Source organism: Hydra vulgaris, chromosome 11 (genome assembly GCF_038396675.1).
Source record: "Hydra vulgaris chromosome 11, alternate assembly HydraT2T_AEP".
NCBI lineage: Eukaryota > Metazoa > Cnidaria > Hydrozoa > Anthoathecata > Hydridae > Hydra > Hydra vulgaris.
The window spans coordinates 13,385,549-13,409,753 of NC_088930.1; the positions used below are offsets into that span (position 1 = coordinate 13,385,549).

The 24,205-nt window shown below is 25.7% G+C and overlaps 1 protein-coding gene across 1 annotated transcript in view; it reads right to left on the minus strand.

Moving 5' to 3' along the window:
* LOC101240464 (protein timeless homolog) overlaps positions 1 to 24,205 on the minus strand; it is a 111,614-nt gene that overhangs the window by 39,777 nt on the left and 47,632 nt on the right. The window contains exons 21-29 of the mRNA XM_065810167.1: positions 21,413 to 21,490; positions 18,487 to 18,584; positions 18,213 to 18,281; positions 10,799 to 10,880; positions 10,427 to 10,625; positions 9,973 to 10,115; positions 5,633 to 5,721; positions 2,362 to 2,417; positions 2,153 to 2,208 (exon numbers count right to left, since the gene is read on the minus strand). Of these exons, the coding sequence (XP_065666239.1) occupies positions 2,153 to 2,208; positions 2,362 to 2,417; positions 5,633 to 5,721; positions 9,973 to 10,115; positions 10,427 to 10,625; positions 10,799 to 10,880; positions 18,213 to 18,281; positions 18,487 to 18,584; positions 21,413 to 21,490 (870 nt within the window). The remainder of the gene's footprint in view (positions 1 to 2,152; positions 2,209 to 2,361; positions 2,418 to 5,632; positions 5,722 to 9,972; positions 10,116 to 10,426; positions 10,626 to 10,798; positions 10,881 to 18,212; positions 18,282 to 18,486; positions 18,585 to 21,412; positions 21,491 to 24,205) is intronic.

Consider the following 24,205-nt stretch of genomic DNA (forward strand, 5'->3'; position numbering starts at 1 on the left):
ATATATATATATATATATATATATATATATATATATATATATATATATATATATATATATATATATATATATATATATATATATATATATATATATATATATATATATATATATATATATATATACACATACACATATATATTCTAAAAATTTAACTCTCAACTCTACAAACTTCTCTAACAATAATAAAAATATCATTTCCTTAAAACAAAAAAATTTAAACAATAATAATTTAGAAATAAGTCCAACAAGTAATTCAAATAAAGAAGTATCTGCTTATTTTTTTAACACCAGAAGCCGTGCTAATAAACTTCATAAATTTAATTTATATACAAAGGTAGTCAACATAGCTTTAACTTGCGTATGGAAAACCTTTTTTAACAATAAGCTAACCAATGATATTGTTTGTCCAAATGGCTACTCAATTTATCGTAAAGACAGTTTGAAAATTGGGAGGAATCGCTATTTATTGTCGAAATGGTATTAAGTTCAAACAAGTTGTGATTACTCAAAACAATGATATTGAAATTATTTGTGTTGACCTATTCTTTGGAGCCTACAAACTTTATTTAATTAATTGCTACTGTCCACTTTCTTATTCCAAAATAGATTTTGACTCTCTCGCCTCTATGATATCAATTATAAATGATTTGTGCTCCTCAGTTTCTCAATTTATTATTCTGGGTGATTTTAACTTGCCAAAAATTGACTGGCTAAACTACATTTCACCAAGTGAAAAGTGTTAAAGTTAATTTTTAAATCTAGTCAATAGTCTTGGTATGTATCAATTTGTTCACGAACCAACAACCGAATCCAATATTTTAGGCCTTGTTTTTTCTAATAAGATTTCTCTTTTAAGTAACATTTCTGTTGAGTGCCCTTTTAGTACCAGCAACCACAACTTACATGTTGTGAAAGTACATTTTTCATTGATATGATAAATCAGTATGAAAAGAAATCAGAATCTTTTTATGATTTTATTAATGCTGATGTAGATAACCTTCTAATTTAATTTTCAAATATTAATTGGGACTATGAACTTTCTTAAGTTTTCTCTAACCACTTTAGGATTGGGTTAGACTGTTTTGTTCTGGTAAGAAAAATACGTCATAGTAAAAAGAGACATCCTTACCCTAGATATATCAAAAAAATGTCATAAATTACTTTTATGAAAAATATATTCTGTTACTAAAACCATTCCACACTAAAAAGCTTACATCACATACGCCATCAAATGTAAACAAACTTTGTTTGTTTACCTTAAAAGAATGGAATTGAAATTAGTTGATGACAATAAACTCAGTAAGTTCTTTAACTATGTTATCAATAAACTAATTATCATAAATAATAAACTAATAATCATAAATAGAACTACCCTATACAGAACAAAAACAATAATTTTAAATTAACTGGCAACTACCTATTTCTACCAGTAAGTGTTTTGTTTATAGGATTGCATCTGCTTCATCAAGAAAATTCATTAACTTTAACTATAAGTTAGGAGATCATATTTTAGCTTGGTCTTATATTCCGAAAGATCTCGGTGTGACTCTCAACTGAACTATAAAAAGCATTTTTCAAACATTGTACATGCAGCTAATACCAGAGTCTTATTTCAAAATGATTCAAGCCTTGTGATCCCAGTATCTTAGTAAAAGCCTTCAATACATATATTAAACCTATATTAGAATACTGTTCCCCAATTTGGTTGCCATATCATGTTGAACTAATAAAGGTAGTTAAGAATGTGTAAAAATGTTTGACAAAAAAAATCCTGCACTTTAAAAAAATCCTGCAATTTAAACTATGATAACTGACTTCAGTTGCTTAATTTGGAGTCGCTTGAGTTAAGGCAAGTAAAACATGATTTATTGGTTACAAAATTCTGCACAACTTGGTCTTAATTGATAAATCTATGTTCTTTTTATTGACAACAAAAACTAGATATTTGCAAATTTAGTTTCTCTTACCAAGTTGTTAACATTTGAAATTAACAATATCAACATTTTTAAGAGTAAAATTAACTCAATCAATTTTGAAAAGATATATTGGCAGTGACTACTATATATCATATTTATTACTATTATATCATCTTTGTTTCTATTAATTTTATTACCACAATATTCTTAACATTTTAATTGAATTTTCTTACTTAGGAAGTTCTTTTGCATTCTCAATAAGACGAAGCCGCACCAATTTATTGATTATCTAGAATATAAAAAATATAAATAGAAAAAAAAGAAAGAAAAAAAAAGAAGACTTTTTAGGTCTACCATTAAATATTCTTAAAAATGTAAATAAAAAAATAAAAAATAAAAATATAAATATCTACTTGATATAAATAAAAAATATAAAATGTACCTGTCGTCTTGTGCGATCTTTAGCTATTGTGCTCTTTAAAATTTCTTCAATAACATCTAAAGAAAGAATTATTCTTCAAATGAAAAAAACAGCAAGCAATATTTTATGCCTAAATGCTTCTCACATATGAGTTATTAAAAACTCTGCTCTATTTCTATCTATCAAGTTATCTGCTCTAACAATCTATTTAAATTTTTTCTGACAATTTTATCTTAATACAGTAAAAAGATCATTGCTTTTAAAGTCATTGCTCTCAAAATTAAAAGCTATTGCGCTCAGCTTATCAAATCCTAAACCATTGCTCTCAGCTCACAGTGGGACAGAATGTGCCAAAATACCAAAAAATCAATATCAGCATTGCACGATGAAAATTTGTCATAATGGTGAAGACAAAGTTCATTAGAGGTAATATCTAGTTAAAAAAACATTAAATATTAATTTAAGCGTAATTTTAATGTGATTATTTACATGTTAATTTGACACGTGTTCCAAAACGCTATTTTGCATTTTTTATTTATCAACTTTCTTACGCTACTATTGTTTTAAATTAACTTTATTGACTTTCATTTTAAACTATATTATTTTAATTAAGAATGTTTTTTTTTCGCTCAGGCTTTTAAAAACAATTTAACAAATGTAATCATTAGTTTTTATGCATCGAAAACAGATAGTTTTCGATAGTTTTTTTGCTACTAACCTAAAAAAGATGTTTTTGTACACAAACAATACCTACAAAATCTTTCATTACTGTTATAATATATAAGTTTTGTAAAATCTAAAAAAGTTATTTTACGAAAAATACATGCATTGAAAAGTAATATTTTTAATGTTTACACTGATAAAAGTTGTCTTGTCCATTAAAAATATTTCGTATTTTTCATCAAAATAATTAATTTTTTTAAATATTTTTTTTTATATTATATAATTACATGTTTATTACTTTATTTATGCATTTTATATATAAATATAGCTATTCTAATAAAAAAACTAATAATAAGAAAATAATTTTGGCACAAAAAACTTGATTTTGTTTTACTGTGCAGCTAATCAAATCATAAACAATTTCTAACAAAGTTTTTCTAAAATTTTTCTACAGTCTTGACTAAAGTTATCTTTCTTATAACATTTAAAAAAAGCTGATGATTTCTCAAATGCTTTGGGCAGTAGTTAATAAAAAACTTTTCATAAATATCCTTGATTGTAGTAGTACTCATAGTATCTTCTTTTTTTTAAAAAAAAAATCTTATTTACTTCCAATAAAGCTGAAAACAACCACTATTAAGTTGGGAGTTATTTGAAAACAAAGAATAGAGTTAAAGAACAAGAAAACAGTTGACAGAAGACTTGAAATGTTGTAAGTTCTATGATTCAGGAAAACATGAAAATGGAAGAGAGTTCCAAAAGGATGAAGTGCAGGGAAAAATCTTGACAAAAAAAAACCTTATGATGATGGGAGAGAGGCTTAAACTTGGGAGATAAAGTAAGCCCATCTACATTTACAATTTGTTTTTGGACTTTGTCTATAAGAGAAAGAGCATCATTAGAAGAGCTAGCCCAAATATGACAACAGTATTGCACACAGGGACAAATAAGAGATTTGTAGAGAGGTAGAGAATGGAATCAGGAAAAAGATAATGGCGAACACAACAAAGATAAGCAACCTTAGCAGATGCTAACTTTGTAATCGATTTTGGTTTCCATAAGAGGTCATAAGTGGTTTCCATGAGAGGTCATAAGAGGTTTCCATGAGAGGTCATAAGTGGTTTCCATGAGAGGTCATAAGTGGTTTCCATGAGAGGTCATAAGTGGTTTTGAGGAGTAAATGTAAAAAAAAACATGGCATGTAAAAAACAATCACATCCTAAAGGAAAAACATGCAAAATAAAAAAAAAATTCTATCAAAAATGGGTTATGTATTTAAAATATTTTTAGTATAAAAATCTAAAAAAAAAATACTTTTGAAGGTTCTTTTAATAAATTTACAATATACGACACCATTTACTACAGTAGCCTGTGAGTAGTGACTAACAACAACAACTTTTAAAACACTGACAACAACAACAACTCTAAAAACACTGACAAAAACAACCACTCTAAAAACACTGACAACAGCCCAAAAAAGAGGTAAAAAGTAAAAAAGAGGTAAAAAGATTTTAAACAAGTTATTAATAAAATAATATCTTGTAGAAAAAGTTTATTTTGTTAATTATAAATGCATCTAAATATTTTGGAGATTTTAGGAAGTCACTTAAAAAAAACCATAATTCAAGAAGTGAAGTTTTAGTTGAACATTCACATAAAAACACTTGGTTTAATTGACTTGTCTTCACATTAAGTACTCCTTGATTAGTTGACCTTGTGTTCACATTAAAAAACTAGTTGTTATTTAATAGCTTTTTACAAAAAAACTATTTTAAAATGTTTTACCTTTGATTGCACCCTAAGATCATTAAATTTAACTCAAGTTAACTTTAATTAGAAGTTTGGCATTTTTCCAATTTGCCACAGCTTACAACATTTGAAAAATAAGAAGTTTATTTATATTATTTTGATTCAAAAAACTTTTAAGTAAGTAAGATCACACTAATTATTATATATGGATCATTTGGGTTTTTCAAAAGACTCGATGCAAACTAAACAGTAAAAGTTTTGTGTTAAGAGCTTAATCTATCTGCGGACATATTAACCTTTATAATATTACAGGAAAAAGTTAATTTTAAAATATATCTATTGAATTTATGTTTGATAAATTTATTTTATCAGCTCATAAACAAACTGTTTGATTATACCAATGCCAACTGTTCTTTTTTCACTAAAAATTTGTCAAGTACCAGTTTACTTAGACAAAGTAATAAAACTAACTTACAACTAACTTTTAAATATATATAAAAATATATATAGTATAGAATACATAAACAAACATAATTTTTTACTATTTTTTTTTTCATTTTTACATTTCAAACCTTTACTCAATTAAGTTAAATGAACAACATATATATATATATATCTTTTTTCAAATTGAATTCACCGTTCTACTATAGTAAAGAAAATTTTTTTTTCGTAATTTTAATTTCATTTTTTTAAAAGTTACAACTCTCTCTCAACTCTATATCTCTGAAACACAAGCCTTAACAAAAAAGGCCACAGCACAGAGAACATGGTGGGAATTAAATTCAGAACCTAAAATGTCCTCTTTTAGAAAATCATAATGTAAAATAAAATAATATAGAATTTTTTTTTTTGTAGTAAAGATTTTGAATTTATAATTTACCTTTATTCTCTTTGTGCTGATTGTAAAGCTCTTTTAGCTCCTCTTCCTCTTCAAATGTCCATTTTTCTCGAGTTTTAACAGAATGATTCCTTAAAAAGATTTTTCATAAACATTATAGTCAATAAAAGTTACCTCTTGATCCAGATATTAGATATTTTGAAGGAAGGATGCTATTGTGGAGTGGTGCTATTGGAAGGGTGTTATTGTTTAAAAGTCAGATGATTAAAGCAAGTGCAAAATATATAATTATAAATAAACTCACTTAGTAAATAGATAAAAATATATTTATATATATAAATATATTTAGCAAGTGTGACTTAAAGTTTTAGTTTCTCTCACTTCTTTTAATTGAAAAAAAAAATCCAAAAAAAACAACCACTTAAAGTTAATTTTATAACTTTATTGAATTAAAAAAACCTGAATCTTTTTTAAAATGTTGAGTTACAAGAACTTCTAAGTTAAATAAAGAATATTAAGTATTAGGTATATAAAGAATATTAAGTATTAGGTATATAAAGAATATTAAGTATTAGGTATATAAAGAATATTAAGTATTAGGTATATAAAGGTATTGCTATATTTTAACTTCCCAAAATCAAACAAAAAAACTTTCATCAACGTTGGAGGAATAACTTACTGGATGTTAATCTAACTGTAAAAATTTCGACAAGCATCTTAAAGAATGTTTTGTAAGTGAAAATAAAGATTGCTGTTGAGTTAACAAGTAGGATATTTTCTATTCATACTTTAAACATCCAAAAAATTTTTAAATCAATTAGTTGTAGCATTTTTAGAGTTGCTATTATCGTCAGTGTTTTTAGAGTTGTTGCTGTTGTCAGCATTTTTAAATACACTATAAAAACTAAAGAAAAACAAAAGCATGGAAAATAAATATAAATTATATGATGTTAGAAACAAGTTGTTTATTAGATTTTTTATCGAACAAATTTTTAAATAAAGCCAAATCATTTTTTTGTAAATATAGAGGCAAAATAAGTGTTAATTTTATCAATAATCAAAATAATATTTATTCTTAGACATTTAAATTATGCATAATACTATTATTGCTTTTACATTTTAATTTTAATACTTTATAAAAACATATGAAAAACAGAAAACAATCTTTTAAATTTAAAAAAAAAATCTTATGAAACTTTCTCATAAGTTTGACATTAACAATAAAAAAGAAATACTGTCTAAAGCTAATTAAAATTAATATAAATTAATAATCTAAAGCTAAATAAAATTAATATAAATTAATAATTAATATAAATCCCACAAAGATTGTTTTGTAATCAATGCTGAAAGTCACACACCCATATCTGCCACACACCCATATCTGCCACACACCCCTAGCTATCACACACCCTATTCGTGCAAAGTTAGCACTAGTTAAGGAACATTCTAAAAACAAAAAACTACTGTGGAGTATTCAAAACCCTAAAGAGTATTGAAAAAATGCTGAAGGGAATGCAGTTTAACATTACTCAAGTCAGCGCTTGTTTAAATTGACCTTAATTTTATAATTAGTGAAAACCAAGAAAATATCACACAACTCGTGAAACTTTTCTGGGAAGAACAGACCTATTTACCAATTAACAGAGTACTGAGATGTAAATTAATGATAATTCAAATATATCTTACATGGAAATCAGCCTCAGCGTATAATAAACTTGCTAGATCCTAACATTTTAAGACTTCCAAGTAGGCAGACATTCCTTAAGTATAAGAATGCTACTCAACCATCTGTAGGAAGATAGTTGAGTAGCATTCTGTGAGTAGCATTTTCCAGTTTCAGATGGTGCCTTACCATATGAAACTTATTACTGGAAAGTTGATTAAACAATATAGATGACTTACATGTTATGTATCACACAATTTATTTATTTGCACAAGTTTCAATTACAGATGATTCAAATTTACTTTATCAGTACTACCCCCCACTAAACACATGTTACACCACAAAATCCACATGATCGCATGTTTATTTCATGTTAAACATATGAAGGTTCATTTATAACAGTTCACTCATTTTTTGAATCAACAATCTTTCTGTTAAGTGCAGGAGTGTATTTCTTTAACCAAGCTGTTTAATCAAGATGTGCTAGAGGAGTATTTTGAGAGTTATTTTTCACAAAGAAAAGTTATTTAGTTTGGCTATTATGCGGCCATGTTCCAGAATCACAATCAAACAAACAAATCCACAATCCATCGCATTATGTATGCAGTGTTTTATTGTACTTATTACAAGGAATACAAAAGTTCACTAGCAAATATGCAGAGTTTCACAAAAGTTAGTTGATAATCTTGATCTACTAAGAAGTTGATAAACTTAGAGATCTACTAAGAAGTAATTTATAATAAAATCTGTTTTTGTATTATGTATCTTTAGTCTTTATACTCATTATGAAGATTAGGCAGGAAATAAAAAATTGTTTACCAAGTTTATACTAGGTTTAAATTGTTGCGTACAAGTTAGAACAGGAACCTTTTTTTTACTTTGATTATTAAAGGTGCTTCTAAGGTTTTAAGATATTAGATGTTAGAAAGTTAAATCTTAAGATATTAGATGTTAAAAAGTTAAAACTCAAGGTATTAGATGTTAGAAATTAAAAAAAAAAAAAAAAGATTATTTGTCACAATTACATAAGTTAAATAAATTATTCATAAATTTAAAATTCTTGAGATCTGTTGATTTTTTAAATTGCTCTCTGATTGTAAAAATTACACGCAAATCTAATTTTACTTTTGAAAATGATAATTTTTTTTTTGATCAATAAAGAGAACAATTTGTTAAAGACTTACATATAGCTTAGGCTATAGCAAAATGTAAATATATAAAAAAGACTGGTAATATTAACAAAAAACTGAGTAGCACAGATTTATTACAAAATACATACACAACAACTTTATGCAAACTTAACTAGTTGAGTTTACATCAAGTTATTTTGTATGGTACAGTAAAGTAATTTCTATATTTCTTGTTATTTATGCTTATGTACTTGCAAGCTCCAGGGCTTTAAGATCTACATTTGAGGTATAAAAATTGACTTTAGCTCCGGAGCAACTCTGGATCCAACCTGAGTAAAATCAAAAAAGTGTTAAGTTATATTAGAAAATAAACTCTTGACACTTGCTTGTATATTTTGTACTTTTAAAGTTTTATTTGTACTATCTAGTCCTCTTCTAGTAGTTTTATGTATCTTGCATCGACATAAACTGTAGCTAGAAATATATCATAATCAAAAAGCTCTTTGTCTCATTTTGACAATTGAACTTTTTATAGCTTTTATTTTCTCTTTGCAAACATTTTGTAGCATTCATTCGCAAACTCTTCACTTTGCAAACATTTTGTAGCATTCATTCGCAAACTCTTCACTTTGCAAACATTTTGTAGCTTTCATTCGCAAACTCTTCACTTTGCAAACAACTTGTAGCTTTCATTTGCAAACTCTTCACTTTGCAAACATTTTGTAGCTTTCATTCACAAACTCTTCACTTTGCAAACAATTTGTAGCTTTCATTCGCAAACTCTTCACTTTGCAAACATTTTGTAGCTTTCATTCCCAAACTCTTCACTTTGAAAACAATTTGTAGCTTTCATTTGCAAACTCTTCACTTTGCAAACATTTTGTAGCTTTCATTCACAAACTCTTCACTTTGCAAACATTTTGTAGCTTTCATTCGCAAACTCTTCACTTCGCAAACATTTTGTAGCATTCATTCGCAAACTCTTCACTTTGCAAACATTTTGTAGCTTTCATTCACAAACTCTTCACTTTGCAAACAATTTGTAGCTTTCATTCGCAAACTCTTCACTTTGCAAACAATTTGGTCTCAATAAGTTATTTTGAATCAGAATGTTTTAAAAATAAAAAAAAATAAAAAAAAATAAAAAAAAGATCTACATAACTTGTAGATATTCAGACATATCTTCAAACTATTTCAGATTTGTGAAGAAGATTACTAGATTTGACAACAACATATGATTTCTTGGAATACCCTTCCATTTAAAAATCTCACATATACAACAAATGGATGGCCATCATTATGAAAAATTATTTGCTTGATTTTTGAAAGAATATGCTGACTGAACTTCATCTTGTTTAATAAAAAACAAATTTTCAAACATGATTTTAGAAAATATATATATTTTTTTGATAAAAAACAAATTTTCAAACATGATTTTAGAAAATATAATACAACATTTACTGAAAGTTTTAAATAATATTTATAATATATAATATATATATTTATAAGTTTGTATTTTACTTTTCATCAAGTCATTATTAGATAAAATTATTAAAATTCTGAATAATAAATTGAAAAGAGTATGATACCTAGTATCATCGCCTTCTCTCTCACTTATTTGGTAACAATCACCAGAGCCTTTCCAAAATAATGCTTCTACAAAAATATTTGGGTTAGTTTGTGAAGTTTCAACAAACTTATTTATAATGTACTTTGCAAAATCTGCTAGCTCCTAAAAAATATGTATAAAAAAAGACCTTTGCAAAAACTTTAAGTTTTTAAAAAACGACCTTTCTATAACAAAATTAATTACTAATTAAAATGAATAATTTAAACTAATAAATTAAAATAATTTTGATAAAGTTAAAGTAACAAAAAATGTAGTTTGTAATGCAATTGAAACTAAACTGATTGTTGTTTAAAAAAACCTCAAACAAAACACAAGTATTTATTACAAATGTTTACTAAACATTTATCTATTACAATGAAACAAATAAAAAGTACTTTAAACCATACTATCTATCGCACTTAAAAAAAATGAACCTTGAGATGTTTAGAAGGATCTTCAAGAATCTGTTTAAATGTAATAAACACAGAGAGTTGAAAAAACATTTCTGGTAGCTTAAGATTAACAGCTACCCTGTGCATCATCTTGGCAATAGCATGATTAGTTGAATGTGAATTTGAGCGAAAATGTTTTAATAAAAAACAATAAGGTCCTACCATTTGATGAGTTGCTAGCCTAAAATTATTGATATATATTATAACTAATAATATCATTATAAATTATTAATTAACACAATATTTACATAAATATATATAAATTAAGATCCAAAAACTTGCAAATATAAATGTAAAAAAATAATAAATTTAAAAAATTTTAAAAAATTTTAAAAAATAAAAAAACAAACATACGATGTTATGAAAGAATTCAAATAAAATTCTCGTTCAACTGTTCTTTCTTTAACCAACTCTTCTTCTTCATTTTCATGCTCATCTTTAAAAATTTATCAAAGATCTATCAAAGAACAGCTATCCAAAGTTATAAAAATGTTACATATTCAAAATATGTATCATTTTTATAACATTGAATTGCTGTTCTTTGATAGACATTACAATTCTGCTGTATTATCTATTGATATTATTGTTGATGGCATACATATATTTTGGCACAAAAGCAGTTTTTTTCGATTATGCGATGAAAAGCAATAAAAAAAAGCATAACATTATATTAGCATAACAAACTTCAAATTTTTTAAAATCTTGTCGTATATATTTATGGCAAAAAAATAAATATAGCAAAAAAGAATTTAATTTTTATAACAAAATTTCAAAGTTTTTGCTAGCTACAGGCAATTTTTATTTTTTTTGGCCTCCACAGCAGTACCTTCTGGAAAATCAGGACAAACTTATAAAATTTTTTCTTTATTGAGTTTCAACCACTTTTTCTTTTCAGACCATTCACAGCTTATTAGGACTAATTTTCTGAGTATATTAATAACATAAATATCTCTATCATGACATATGCGCAACCAGTGTTTTGATATTTTGAGAATTTTTAAGCTTTTTTAAAAAATTTCTGACTTTTATTTGTTATAGTATATAATAACTTCATTTATCAACGTTTTGTATATAATATCTATAGAACTTCAAAAGTGTTTTATCTTGTATTTTAAAGAAGCAAAAAATATTGAAAAAAAAAAAGTGCAAGCGTAAGGATTTGAACCACTGCAATTCACTTCAGAAACACTGTGAGGTAACCACTTCAGCCATGAAGGCTTACTGATGAATATTTTAAGATTATTTAATAAACAAAAGACTTTAAAAAACAGCAAATAAATGCCTTGAAACAAAATTAAGGATATGTTGCCGCAATGCAATTTTAAAGTAAAAGTAAAACTGTAAAACTTGATAGAATTTTTAACATTACGTATTTTAAAGCTTACATAAGTTAGATATTTGCATACACTTGTGTTCACATTTTCTTATAAAAAATGCGACTGCGACTAATGGCTGCTATGAGTTCTTTGTCAAACACGCACGAATGAGTAACGGCAGCAGCAGTGGCAGCATTAAGTTCAGTATTAAAATATTATAGGATAGATATATAAATACAGGGTCTTTAAATATAATTACTAAATCATTTTTTGTAAATATAGATATATAAATATATAGTTTTTAATATTAATATAGGGTCTTTAAAGTAAATTTCATCTTATTCTATGAATTTTTGTAATTTTAATACTTGGTTAACTTATTCATAAATTTATATATATATATATTTATATATATATATACATATATATATATATATATATACACATACATATATATATATATATATATATACACACACACATATATACATACATACATACATATATATACATACATATATATATATATATATATATATATATATATATATATATATAAATATATAAATATATATGTATATATATATATACATACATATATATATATACATACATATATATATATATACATACATATATATATATATATATATATATATATATATATATATATATATATATATATATTAGGATGATGACTTTTTTACAATCTTATTTCCTTGTATTGTTATTTGATGACCTTTTATTAAAGATTAGATAAAATCTTACTTTCAAGGTAATTTGATAAAAAAATGTCACACACAAAATGACTTGAAATTTTTTATTTATTATATTTTTTGCCTAATTTTTGAGGTCCCTTTAAGCAGTTACAAAATTAAACACAAGCTTTAGAGTCATATATATGCAACATTTTATAGGGTCAACAAACACAAGGAAGTCAATTGTTTACGATAATGTTATTTAACAGGATGAATATTAGTGGGAGGTTGTCCTTATTGTGGCAGGAGTCTTACAGGTCTTGGAAAAGTTTGATCTCACATTCTCACTGCACTGGTTGCTTCGGGCGTTATCGATTGGAGATATGCATGTTTGCCATTGGTTTTGCAAGCATCTGAGACCTTTTGAATAGTCATTCAGCACTGTAGATAGTTCATCAAAATCTTCAGCGCGGAACAATTGACTGCCAAATTATTGGTAGATCCATGAGAAGGATTTTTACGCAGCCTGTTACGGTTTCAGGCATCAGAATAAACGCAAGAAGAGCTAGAATGGTTTGAGAGTTCTAGCGTGCATTGCTGATGTTTGGGATTACTCATTTGCAAATCTCAGTGTGGTGACAGATGACACAAGCGAGATAGTAAAGAAACTTTATACTGTCTCTCCAGCTGCTTGTAATTCTCATTTTTACAGTTGCTGAAGGCTGATTTTCAATTTATCATAATTGCACATCAAATCCTTCACATTTTTTCAATATTTGACAAATTAATCAATCCACTGGGCTTGTCATACTTGACAATGTGAAAAAAGCAATCCAGCACATGGTGTTGGAAACTCATGAACTTGGGTTTGTGTTAACCTTTCTCCTCAAACATTTGGTGCTGCTAAACAACAACGCCTGTCTTCTTGCCTTTATTTACAGTTGTTGTATCGTTAAAAGGACTTCATAATGCGTTAGAGGAATTCAGCCTACAGGTTGAATTCCTCTAATGCTCTAGTGAGTTTCTTCTGCGATTGTTTGAGAATTCCCATCTTTCAATTTAAGTGCAGGGGCTGGGATTTCAATGCCCTCACCAGAAAACTGGTGGCACACCTTTGCTTCTCTGTGGGAAGACAGCTTCGAGATTGTAACAAGGTGTCTTGCAATGTGTGTTTGCTTATGGTTCCTTTTGCTTGTTGATGTTGCAATTTCATCATCTTAAGAAGTATATTCATATGAGTCTATACTACTTTCAAACTAATCAGGAGACACTGAGCTGGTAACTGTGAACAATGTCTCTTTGATTACCATCTTTCGCTTGGATGGGTGGATGGTCTTGGTATTAGCAGGTTTGCCAATGAAATAACCAACCTGGCCTTTGCACTTAATTTGCAGTTTATACAGGTTCTCATTCTCTTTGCAAAACTGTTCATTCAGTGCACTAAAGTTTTGTTTCTTTCTGCAGCGCTCACAGTCTTTCAAAAGTTTTGATAATTTTGCACAAATGACTTTCAATGCTCCATAGGGCTTAAAGTTCAACAAAAATCTGGCGCAGGCGATTCCTTTTACTAAAGGATGCTTTGTAAATTGCCACTTTACCTCTTTATGATGGCTCTTGAAAATAAATTAAGTTCTTTATTCAAGTTTCTTACTTCTTCTTAGTGTTAAAAGAGCTCTTTTTAAACAACATGTTACACTCTACTCACCAACTTAAACAGAAAAGGCCTAAATGTAAATATTAAACACGTAACAAATTAAAGAAACTGTTACTAAGTTGTCATATAATTTATTTAAAAACAAGCAATTTAAAATTATAGAAAATAAAAAAAGTAAGACACTAATTAAATATTATATGCACAGTTACATGTTTGTATATAAAGCTCAAATATCAATGTAGCTCACCAAATAATACAAGATCTCTTTCAATTAGGCAATAATAGTGTTGACACAAAATTAGGCTAATTTAAACTTAACTATTTGCTTTGAACACCTCACTTATATATCAGTTTATACCACACTGCAAAATAGCTAAAGAAAATTTTACAGCTCTGCAGGAGCTTCTCGAAAGCATAATGTTATACAATATTCTGGAAAATTCCAAACAATTCTCTTGGGGCAGTACTGCAAGGTTTTTTGGAGTGGTTTGTTTTTGTAAAATGTAGAAATTTAGAGTAAAAAATTAATATTTTGCTAGTTTTTTATAACCAAATTTGCGTGAAACAAAGACCACTTGGTACAAAAAGGGAGATCGATTGCACCCAACGACTCCACTAAGGTACGAGCCTATCTCTATAATTATATGTAGTATATAAATTATTTTACAAGTTGGTTTCATGACTTATATTATATATAAATATTATTGAAACAAATATATATTACACTAAAATGGTTTATATTACATTTCAATTTGGTTTGTGTGTGACCTTTTTCAACATTTTATTGAAATACAGGTCATTTTAGTCAATAATAGGCAAAAGTTCATCCATTCCTGTTACTGAAAATGATTTTTAAGAATAAAAGTTAAAAAGTCATCACCCCAATATATATATATATACAGGGTGCGGAAAAAGTTCCCGTACAAAAGTATAATTTAAAAAAATTATCTGTATGGTGTTTTCTTTCAATATATAGCGTGTTTTTAGTACTCCTTTTGTATTCCTTCGTATTATTTTAGTATTATTTTGCTTTAAATTAAAGCGTAATTTGTTTCTCGCCTGTACAGGAACTTTTGCTGTTTATATTTTTGTACAGGAACTTTTTCCGCACCCTGTATATATATACATATATATATACATATATATATATACACATATATATATATACATATATATATATACATATATACATATACATCTATATATATATATATATATACATCTCTATATATATATATATATATATATATATATATATATATATATATATATATATATATATATATATATATATATATATATATATATATATATATATATATATATATATATAGTCCAGCATGATAGTCGAAAAGTTTCTCCCAGAAACTATTACTTTAAATCGAACTCTAATAAACCAGACCAGAAAAAATTTAAAAACATAAATAAAACTTTTTTTTCTAACGATAGATTGCTAACCCAAACCAAACCCTCAGTTAATGTAGCATCACTCCCTTGTAGTAGCAGGCTATAAGATAGTCGATGTAGCAGCACTCCTTTGTAGCAGCTGGCTATAAGATAGTTGATGTAGCAACACTCCTTGCATGTTCTACAGTAAAAAAGCAACACTCCTCATATGTTTTACCCATTTGTCAGTCAATATACCAACACTCCTTGCATGTTTTAAAAATATTATAAAACAATAAAAAAACAAAAAGAAATGCACCATTAAATAAAAAAATTTTCTAGTCACAATTATTGTGGTTTTTTAAAAAACAATAAAACTTTATGCACTTTTGAAATTATTTTAATGTTTAAACGACATTAAAACATTGATTAATTGTTGACGTCGCTTAAATGTTAAAAAAAAGTCTCATTCAACTACTATATAAAGATACATATATATATATATATATATATATATATATATATATATATATATATATATATATATATATATATATATATATATATATATATATATACACTCTATATTATGTAGTCAGGTTAACCAGAATGGTAAATAATGGCTCTTATGTTGTTAACACATTTTAAGTTGACAAAAGCAACTTAAAGCAAAACCAATTAATCAATAGCAGAAACTAATTAAATTTAACTGATTTTTTAAATCACAAAAATACATCTTTATTGACTTTTTTATATAAGTCTTTTTTAGTGAACGGAAAGTTTCGGTTTCGGCCAAAATTTTGCTTTTAACTGAAACCGAAATTTCGGTTTCGGTAGTTTTTTAAGTTTCGGTTCAAACCGAAATTACGGTTTAAAGTTGAACCGAAATTTGGGTTCAACTTCAAACCAAAAACCGTAATTCAAAAAGCATTATTAAAATAATAATTAATTTTTTTCTTTTTAACTTTGTTGACAAATTTTTAATTAATTTTTTATATATAAATATTATATATTAATATAAATATTAAATATATTAATATACCTATGTAATATATTTATTTTTTTAATTTATAAAGTTATGCATATTTTATGATTATAAATGCTTATAATCTAATTCTATAATTTATTCTATAAACGTCGTTCATATAAAATGTAAACATTTTTTTTCTGTAACAAATTTTGTTGAAAACATTGTAGCGTTTTTATAAAAAATTTAACTTGTTTTAATAAAATTTTGTTGACATTTCAAAAATTATTTTTTTAATTAATTACGAGTTAACATTTTACATTATAATCTTAATTATTAATTTACACCATTTCATTTATAACAACAAATCAACTCTTAATAAAACAAATATCAAAAGAGCATTGTTTAAACACGTTATTTCTTACTTTTAAAAAATTTCGATTGTGCCGAAATTTCGGTAAAAGTTTTGCCAAAATTTCGGTTTCGGTTGAGAAATGCCGCAACCGAAATGAACCCAAACCGAAATTTCGACAAAATTCCAATTTCGGTCGATCACCAGTCTTTTTTATTTATATTCTGAATGTTTTGTTTTTTTTACTTTTTATTGTTTTAATTTTTTTTTGTTTTTTTTGTTTTTTTATTTTCATTTTTTTTAATTAATTTTTTTGATTTACTGTTTTATCAAAAACATTTTTTTAAAGACAAGTTTTGACAATTTTTATTTCTTTGGTTGACAAGGATAAAGTTATCAATAGCCTGATCAGAATGCTATAATAATAACTGGGCTTTTATAAAGTTGCTGGTAAGCTGACTTTTAAATGTATGGTTTTTAAAAAATTGTTGTTGTTGCACTATGCAAAAACAAACAAACAAACAAAAAAAAGCGATATCTTTTATATTAAAATTTTAAAATTTAAAAAAAAATTATTTTTAAAACTTTAATAAGTTAATAAATTTGTAAGATTTATTTATGAGACTAAAAAATTCAATGAGAGAACAAAAAAAAAATATAATGAATATATATATATATATATATATATATATATATATATATATATATATATATATATATATACACATATATATATATACATACATATATAAATATATAAATATATACTGTATATACCTATATATACATACATATATATATATATATATATATATATATATATATATATATATATATATATATATATATATATATATATATATATATATATATATATATATATATATATATATATATGATATGTAACCATATACTGTATATAACAATATATATAGGTGAGAATCAACATGGTTTAAGTCAAAAAAGTCAAAAGTCAATATTTATGAAATGGTATTAGTGTATTAGTGGTATTAGTACATTCTGTGAATAGGTTTTTAACTGGAGATGATAAATTTATTTAGAGACTTAATAAAAAAAAGAATAGCAAATTTTAAAAATTTCAATTCAATGACAGAACAAAAAAAAAAATACTTAATTGAAAAAAACACATATATATGACCTGGTGGGAACAAGAAAAAAAATACTGTGAGTTAAGTCAATTATTAGATTACAAAGTCAATTATTAGATTACAAAGCTTCATTCTGTTGAATTTGAGACTGGTGTAAGGTGGAAGTTTATGTAAAGAAACTGTTTTTTTTTTTTTAGTTTGTAGGGTTTTCTCTACAGTAAAACCTTAAGAGTCACTGATTGACTGATTCTTACTGGTTTAAATATATATATAAATAAATATATACTTAGTTCCTCATTACTGAGATCATTATCTGCTGTAGTGGAAACTTCTGAAGTTGATGTAGGCTGAACTCCTGCACAAACAAGATTAAATTTGTTATAAAATATGTTGCATTATATAAAACAATAAATTTTAATATATAATCCTAAAACATTTTGCAACACATTTCAACATAATTAAAACATTGATTTGTAACTACATAAATTGCAACTTCATACAATGTACACTTTGCAAATATTTTAAAAAAATCTAGTAAAAAACAAAAAACAATAATATACTATTTAGCTCTTTAAACAATAAATTCCGAACAACCATGAATTCTTCTTCTGGATTCGTAGCTTGTGAACCGAAAGCTTTTTCTTCTGGCCAAACTTCCCTAATAAAATATTGAACATAATGCTCGCACACATTTTATTCATATTTATAAGAAAGTTGTTCGTTTTAATTTTTATTTGATTTAATTCAGAATTTTTTATTATGATAAGATATCATCATGAAAAATTTTCTTATAAATGTTGATGCGAATTAAATCAAATAAAAATTAAAACGAACAAATTTCTTATAAATATGAATAAAATGTGTGCGAGCATTATGTAAGAAAAAAATATCCTGATATGACAGTGTAATATCCTGGTGTGACAGTGTAACAAGTCTTCAAAATGATCTTTTAGAATTTCTGCGTCATTCAACTTCAAGGTTTAACACCTGAATTTATTAGTTGATTTCAGATAATTAAGCAAATATTCAATTTGAGTTTAGTTTTTTTTGAAAAACATGTTTCTTAGACAACTGATAGTGCAAGTGTTGGACGTGTGTAAGTTTGGATGTGGAAGTCTTGCTCACCATTTGCAATATGAATCATACTATTCATCTGGGCATGGCGGATACTTTCTACAAGAAAAGTGAGAAACTGGATTTTCTTGAAAAAACATGAGACGATAAAATTAGTTCTGAACTGAATCAGAATCGGAAAATAACTTAAAAAATGTTGAAATTGATGAATTATTTGTTGAAAATTATGAAGACCACTGAAATGAATTTCATTAAAATTAGGAACAGACCATAAAAAAAGTTTGAAAAGTTTTGAACTTTTTTTAAATGGTTACCCAGAAAAAATATCATTTTACAGCAAAATTTAAAACAAGAGTTCAAAATTGAAATTAGTTTAACAAGAGATATCAAAACTAGAATTCTCTTGAAGCCATGATTGAAAGATTTATTGAGCTATATAGCTGTATAAAAATTGGTCTGATTGAATTGAATGCTATTGATAAAACTATAGAAAATAATTTGAATACTCTTAAGGATATGTTAGCCAATTTATCTCCTTTAAAAGTTTCTATTAAAGCACTAAGCAGAAAAGATACCACATTACTGAAAAGATAACACATTTTTACATGAAAAACAATTTTAATGAAAAAATTGACAGAAGGACACTCTGAACTAATCTAAAACTTCCGAGAGGTTTTGCTCAAATGCATAAGCCAGAGAAGACATAAACCTTTCTTTTTTGTATAATTTATCTTCATCAAAAAATAATACAGTTTCCTTATTCACATAGAAACGTGACATTAGCATATGCTAAAAAACTAATAAAACTGTTATTTCCAACAGAACTACAGGACAAATTAATGATCAAGATGATGCAGAAATGTATGTATTCAGCCTGAACATGAAGCTGAAGCTGAATCTAGATCAATATTAGTTTCTGATGGGTTAAACTTAGCAATACAAAAAAGCAAAGCATTCTACACTTCCAATCAATGGGGATAATTTTAATTCCTCGAATAAAGAATTTCAAATAAATGAAGCCACTGGAGTAAGATAAACATGGATTTATTACAAACAAATGAAGCCACTGGAATAAGGTAAATATGGATTTATTACATAATACTCTCCCAATAGTAAAATTAACTTCAACAGAGAGTGAAAAAAAAAATTTAACATCCAAAATTGTGTCAAAATTAAAAAACAATATTCAGTCTTCTCTGTTTGAAATTTAATGCCAGCGCACAAAAAAACACAGGCTTAAAAATAACCATCCTGCACTGGCAGGATGGTCATCTTTAAGTTAGCCAGCACAATTTAAAAAATTCATTTTTTTCTGTTATTTAAATTAAAATAAAAATAGTGAAAAGAATGCTTTGAATAAATACAAGATAAAATAATTTAAAAAAACAAACTGGTAAAATAAGCCATTTTTTATAAGAGTTGCACAAATGAACAAAAGAGTTTTGTTGCAATTTAAATCAAAACGCTTTTAGTTTTTGTGGGCGAGCGCGAAAAGACTTAAGCTCGCCGGCTAAACGGAGAAGACTGAATATTAAAAGAAGAATCAATAAATACAATAGCATTTTTAAAGAGTTAGTTTCTGTCTCATTTATAAATGAATAATAATAATAAACTATAAATATTATTTAATAATAATTCATATATAATAATATTCATATAAAAAATAAAAATATGAATAATAAATGGTTTTAGTGAATATTTAAAAATATTTTAAATTCATGTAATTTAGCAAATTGTTATTATTAAATACTATTTAAAAATTTGAACAATAACTGGAATAATTCGAAAACAACTAATGTTGTTCTGAATTCTAAATAATAAACTCTAATTCAGTTGTTACAAGGCTCCTTGACTGTGGTAAAGGCAACTTACGTAAGAGAAATAAAACATTAGTACAAAACCCTTAATTTAAATGTTGGTAAGGATAGAGAAACTTAGTAAATCTCTGATGGCTTCTTCTTAGTTCCTAGTGATGGTATCAGTCCTGATCTGCAGGTTAATACCAGATGGGCATTCAATTGTAAATAATTGAATTATTTACGATTGAATGCCTTACTTATACTTACTCTTTTGTAAGTATTTAAATAAAGGTTATATGTTTTTATTAATTAATACTATTAATTTAATTTTTAATATTACTAATCTAATTTACTTATAAAATATTTTCATGTACAACTTATTTTAGTGCATAATTTTATAAATCAGAAATCATTCAGGTCATATTTTAAAAACCCGGAAAACATTTTGCAAAATAAAAAAAACGACAACTAAATAACTAAATGTGAGGTGAAAACTATATATATATAATTATATGTTATAATTTATAATTATATTTATAATTTGTAAGATATAAATTAAATACATTATTTTACAAAATAAAAATAAAATTAGTTATTAAAAATTAAAAATTACCTTGATGCTCGCAGAAGAGAAACACCCTCCAGTTTTCCAGCTCGTAAGAGATCTTGTATGCGTATCATAGCAATATGGCTAAATAAAAATATATAACTGAAAAGTATGTTAGTATAACATTAATATAGTAGAAGTATAACTGAAAAGTATGCTTAATTGTTTGTATTGTTGGTTGTTAAGACCATTGTTTTTTTGTGTAGAAAATCAATAAAATGGTCAACTTGTATAGCTTCAAATTTTATAATCAAAAATTCAACGTTTTTATGATTTCTTTTGTTTTAAGAAAAACTTTGCTGTTTCCAAAGCTGTCAAACTAGTTTTTATATATATATATATATATATATATATATATATATATATATATATATATATATATATATATATATATATACACTTAACAAAACTCCTATATTAACATGGTCTATTCTGAAGTCTGTACCTCCCTATTTAAATATTTCCAAAAAGCGCCCACTATGACTATATGAGAAATTTGCTATTATATCGTATCCAAAACCCGAGGAACTGCTAAATAAAAGAACTGAAATTATATCAAAGTGGCACCACGAAAATAAATTTTTATTAAAAAATTACAAAACACACTACAAACCCAACCAACAACTAACAATAACTATATTAATCTATTTCTAAATCCCTAGGCTAACTAATAAATTGCTCACATACACAGCCATTGTAATATGTTTAATAATATTGTTTAGATTTTTTTTATCAACTTTTAATCTGTCCCGAAACGATCTAAATTACAAATTTAAATCATAACATAAAAAATTCACAAAGCAAATCGTAGCAAAATTAAATTTTTACTACTTGCCTGAAGTTTGTGGTAACACATAAAACTCAGAGTTGCAATATTAAATTATATTATAAACATTAGCATTTAGCTAATTCCTGGTACTGCAGGTAACAGTAGCATATATACTATATATATGCTACTGTATATATATATATATACACACACACACACACACACACACACACACACACACACACACACACACACACACACACACACGCACACACACACACTTTTATATGTATGTATGCATTCTGCTTTTTTTTCACTTTCGCACTTCAAAGAATTTGGATGTGAAATTTATTTGTTAATACACTATGATGGTAAATTTAGAAAACGGTGATTATGATGAATACAATATCTCATAACAAAAAATTATTCAAAGCTTGAGGGATTATATTAAGTTACTAACAATAAAAAATAAAGAATTAAAGAATCAATAAAATCAAAAAAAGTAATAAAGACATGACTGTTGATGAAAAAGATTGTTTACTGATATTGTCAAAAATAATAAAACTGAAAGCCGACACAGAAGTTCGTGTATTAAACGCAAAATATACTGCAACCTAAGAAAAAGAAAATCTAAAAATATTATAATTTATGGTATTTAAGCATCACAAGCTACCAAATATGAGAAAAAAAATGAAAGATGATAAAGAAGAAATCATTAAATTATTTTAATATTTAAAAATTGAATTTAAATGCATTTAAAAAAATCATTGATTAAAATCAAACAACAACATTGATGGTGTAATTTTAGTTGATTTAAAAGACAAATATAACATCAAACAAATTTTATCAACAACAATAAAATTAGGAGATATTAAGAATTACAACAGGAAAGTGTATATTAGTAAAGATTTAACAATTGCTCAAAGACAAGCAAGGGAATAGTTAATACAAGAATGAAATAGTTTAAGGAAGAAACTCACACTTTCTATTCATTGTTAAAGATGAAAGATTGCTTAAAGTTCAAAAACGCCAACAAAATTCCTTCTAAAAAAACAAAACTCTAATTTATTTGCAACTTCAACAAGAACTATTTAAAATTCTGGTATATTAATCCAACATCTTTAAATAAAAAAATGAATTTAATGAAAAGCGAAGTTCTTTGTGATAGACCAGATATTATATTAATAAGTGAAACTTGGTATAATGACAATAAGTTATATTATCTTATGTTGGTGTTATCTTATGTTGGTGTTATATTAGCTTTTTTTCACATAGTAGGTGGAATCATAAACGATTCTATCTATGGAATCATAGTTTAATGATTCTTTTGAATAAAAGAGAAATTGGGAATGCTAAGGATTCCGCACAATTTTTTAGAACATACAGATTAACTCTGTTAGGTCAAAAAGTTTTATTTTCATGTAATTTGACTGTAATTTTCTGACAATTAATGTTTGAGTAAGTGTATTTTTCCAATTCCAGTTTAACACTGCATTAACTTTACTATCAAAATAAGGGAACTCATTGTTATCTTCTTTCACAAAAACTGATTGGAAAATTACAATGTCTCTTTTATCAGTAACTATATTATTGTGAACTCTAATTGATTGTATTTTGGATAATGTTCTTTGTTTATTTTTAACATATGAATAAAATAACTTTGGATTAATTTTGAGTTTATTTGATAGTTATTTTTCATGTTTAATTGTAAAAATTTTTTATAGATCACGGGATCATCCTACTAATCATTTTATTGATCATTTAGTAGATGATCATTTTTAAAATTCATTGCTCTTAGTCTATGCTATAACACTTTAATTTATTCATTTTTTTAGTATTTTTAGGAATGTTAGAAAAGAGGGAGAAAATTTGAATCGAAAGTTTCTTTAGTATAAAAATGTTGCATAAATTATTATACTTTATTAAGAATTTTTTATAGCATTCATTCTATTATCTGAAATAAAACTCCAATTAACATTAGAAAAGGCTAGGTTTAGTTTTTCATAATCAACATTAGCGTATTTGAATAT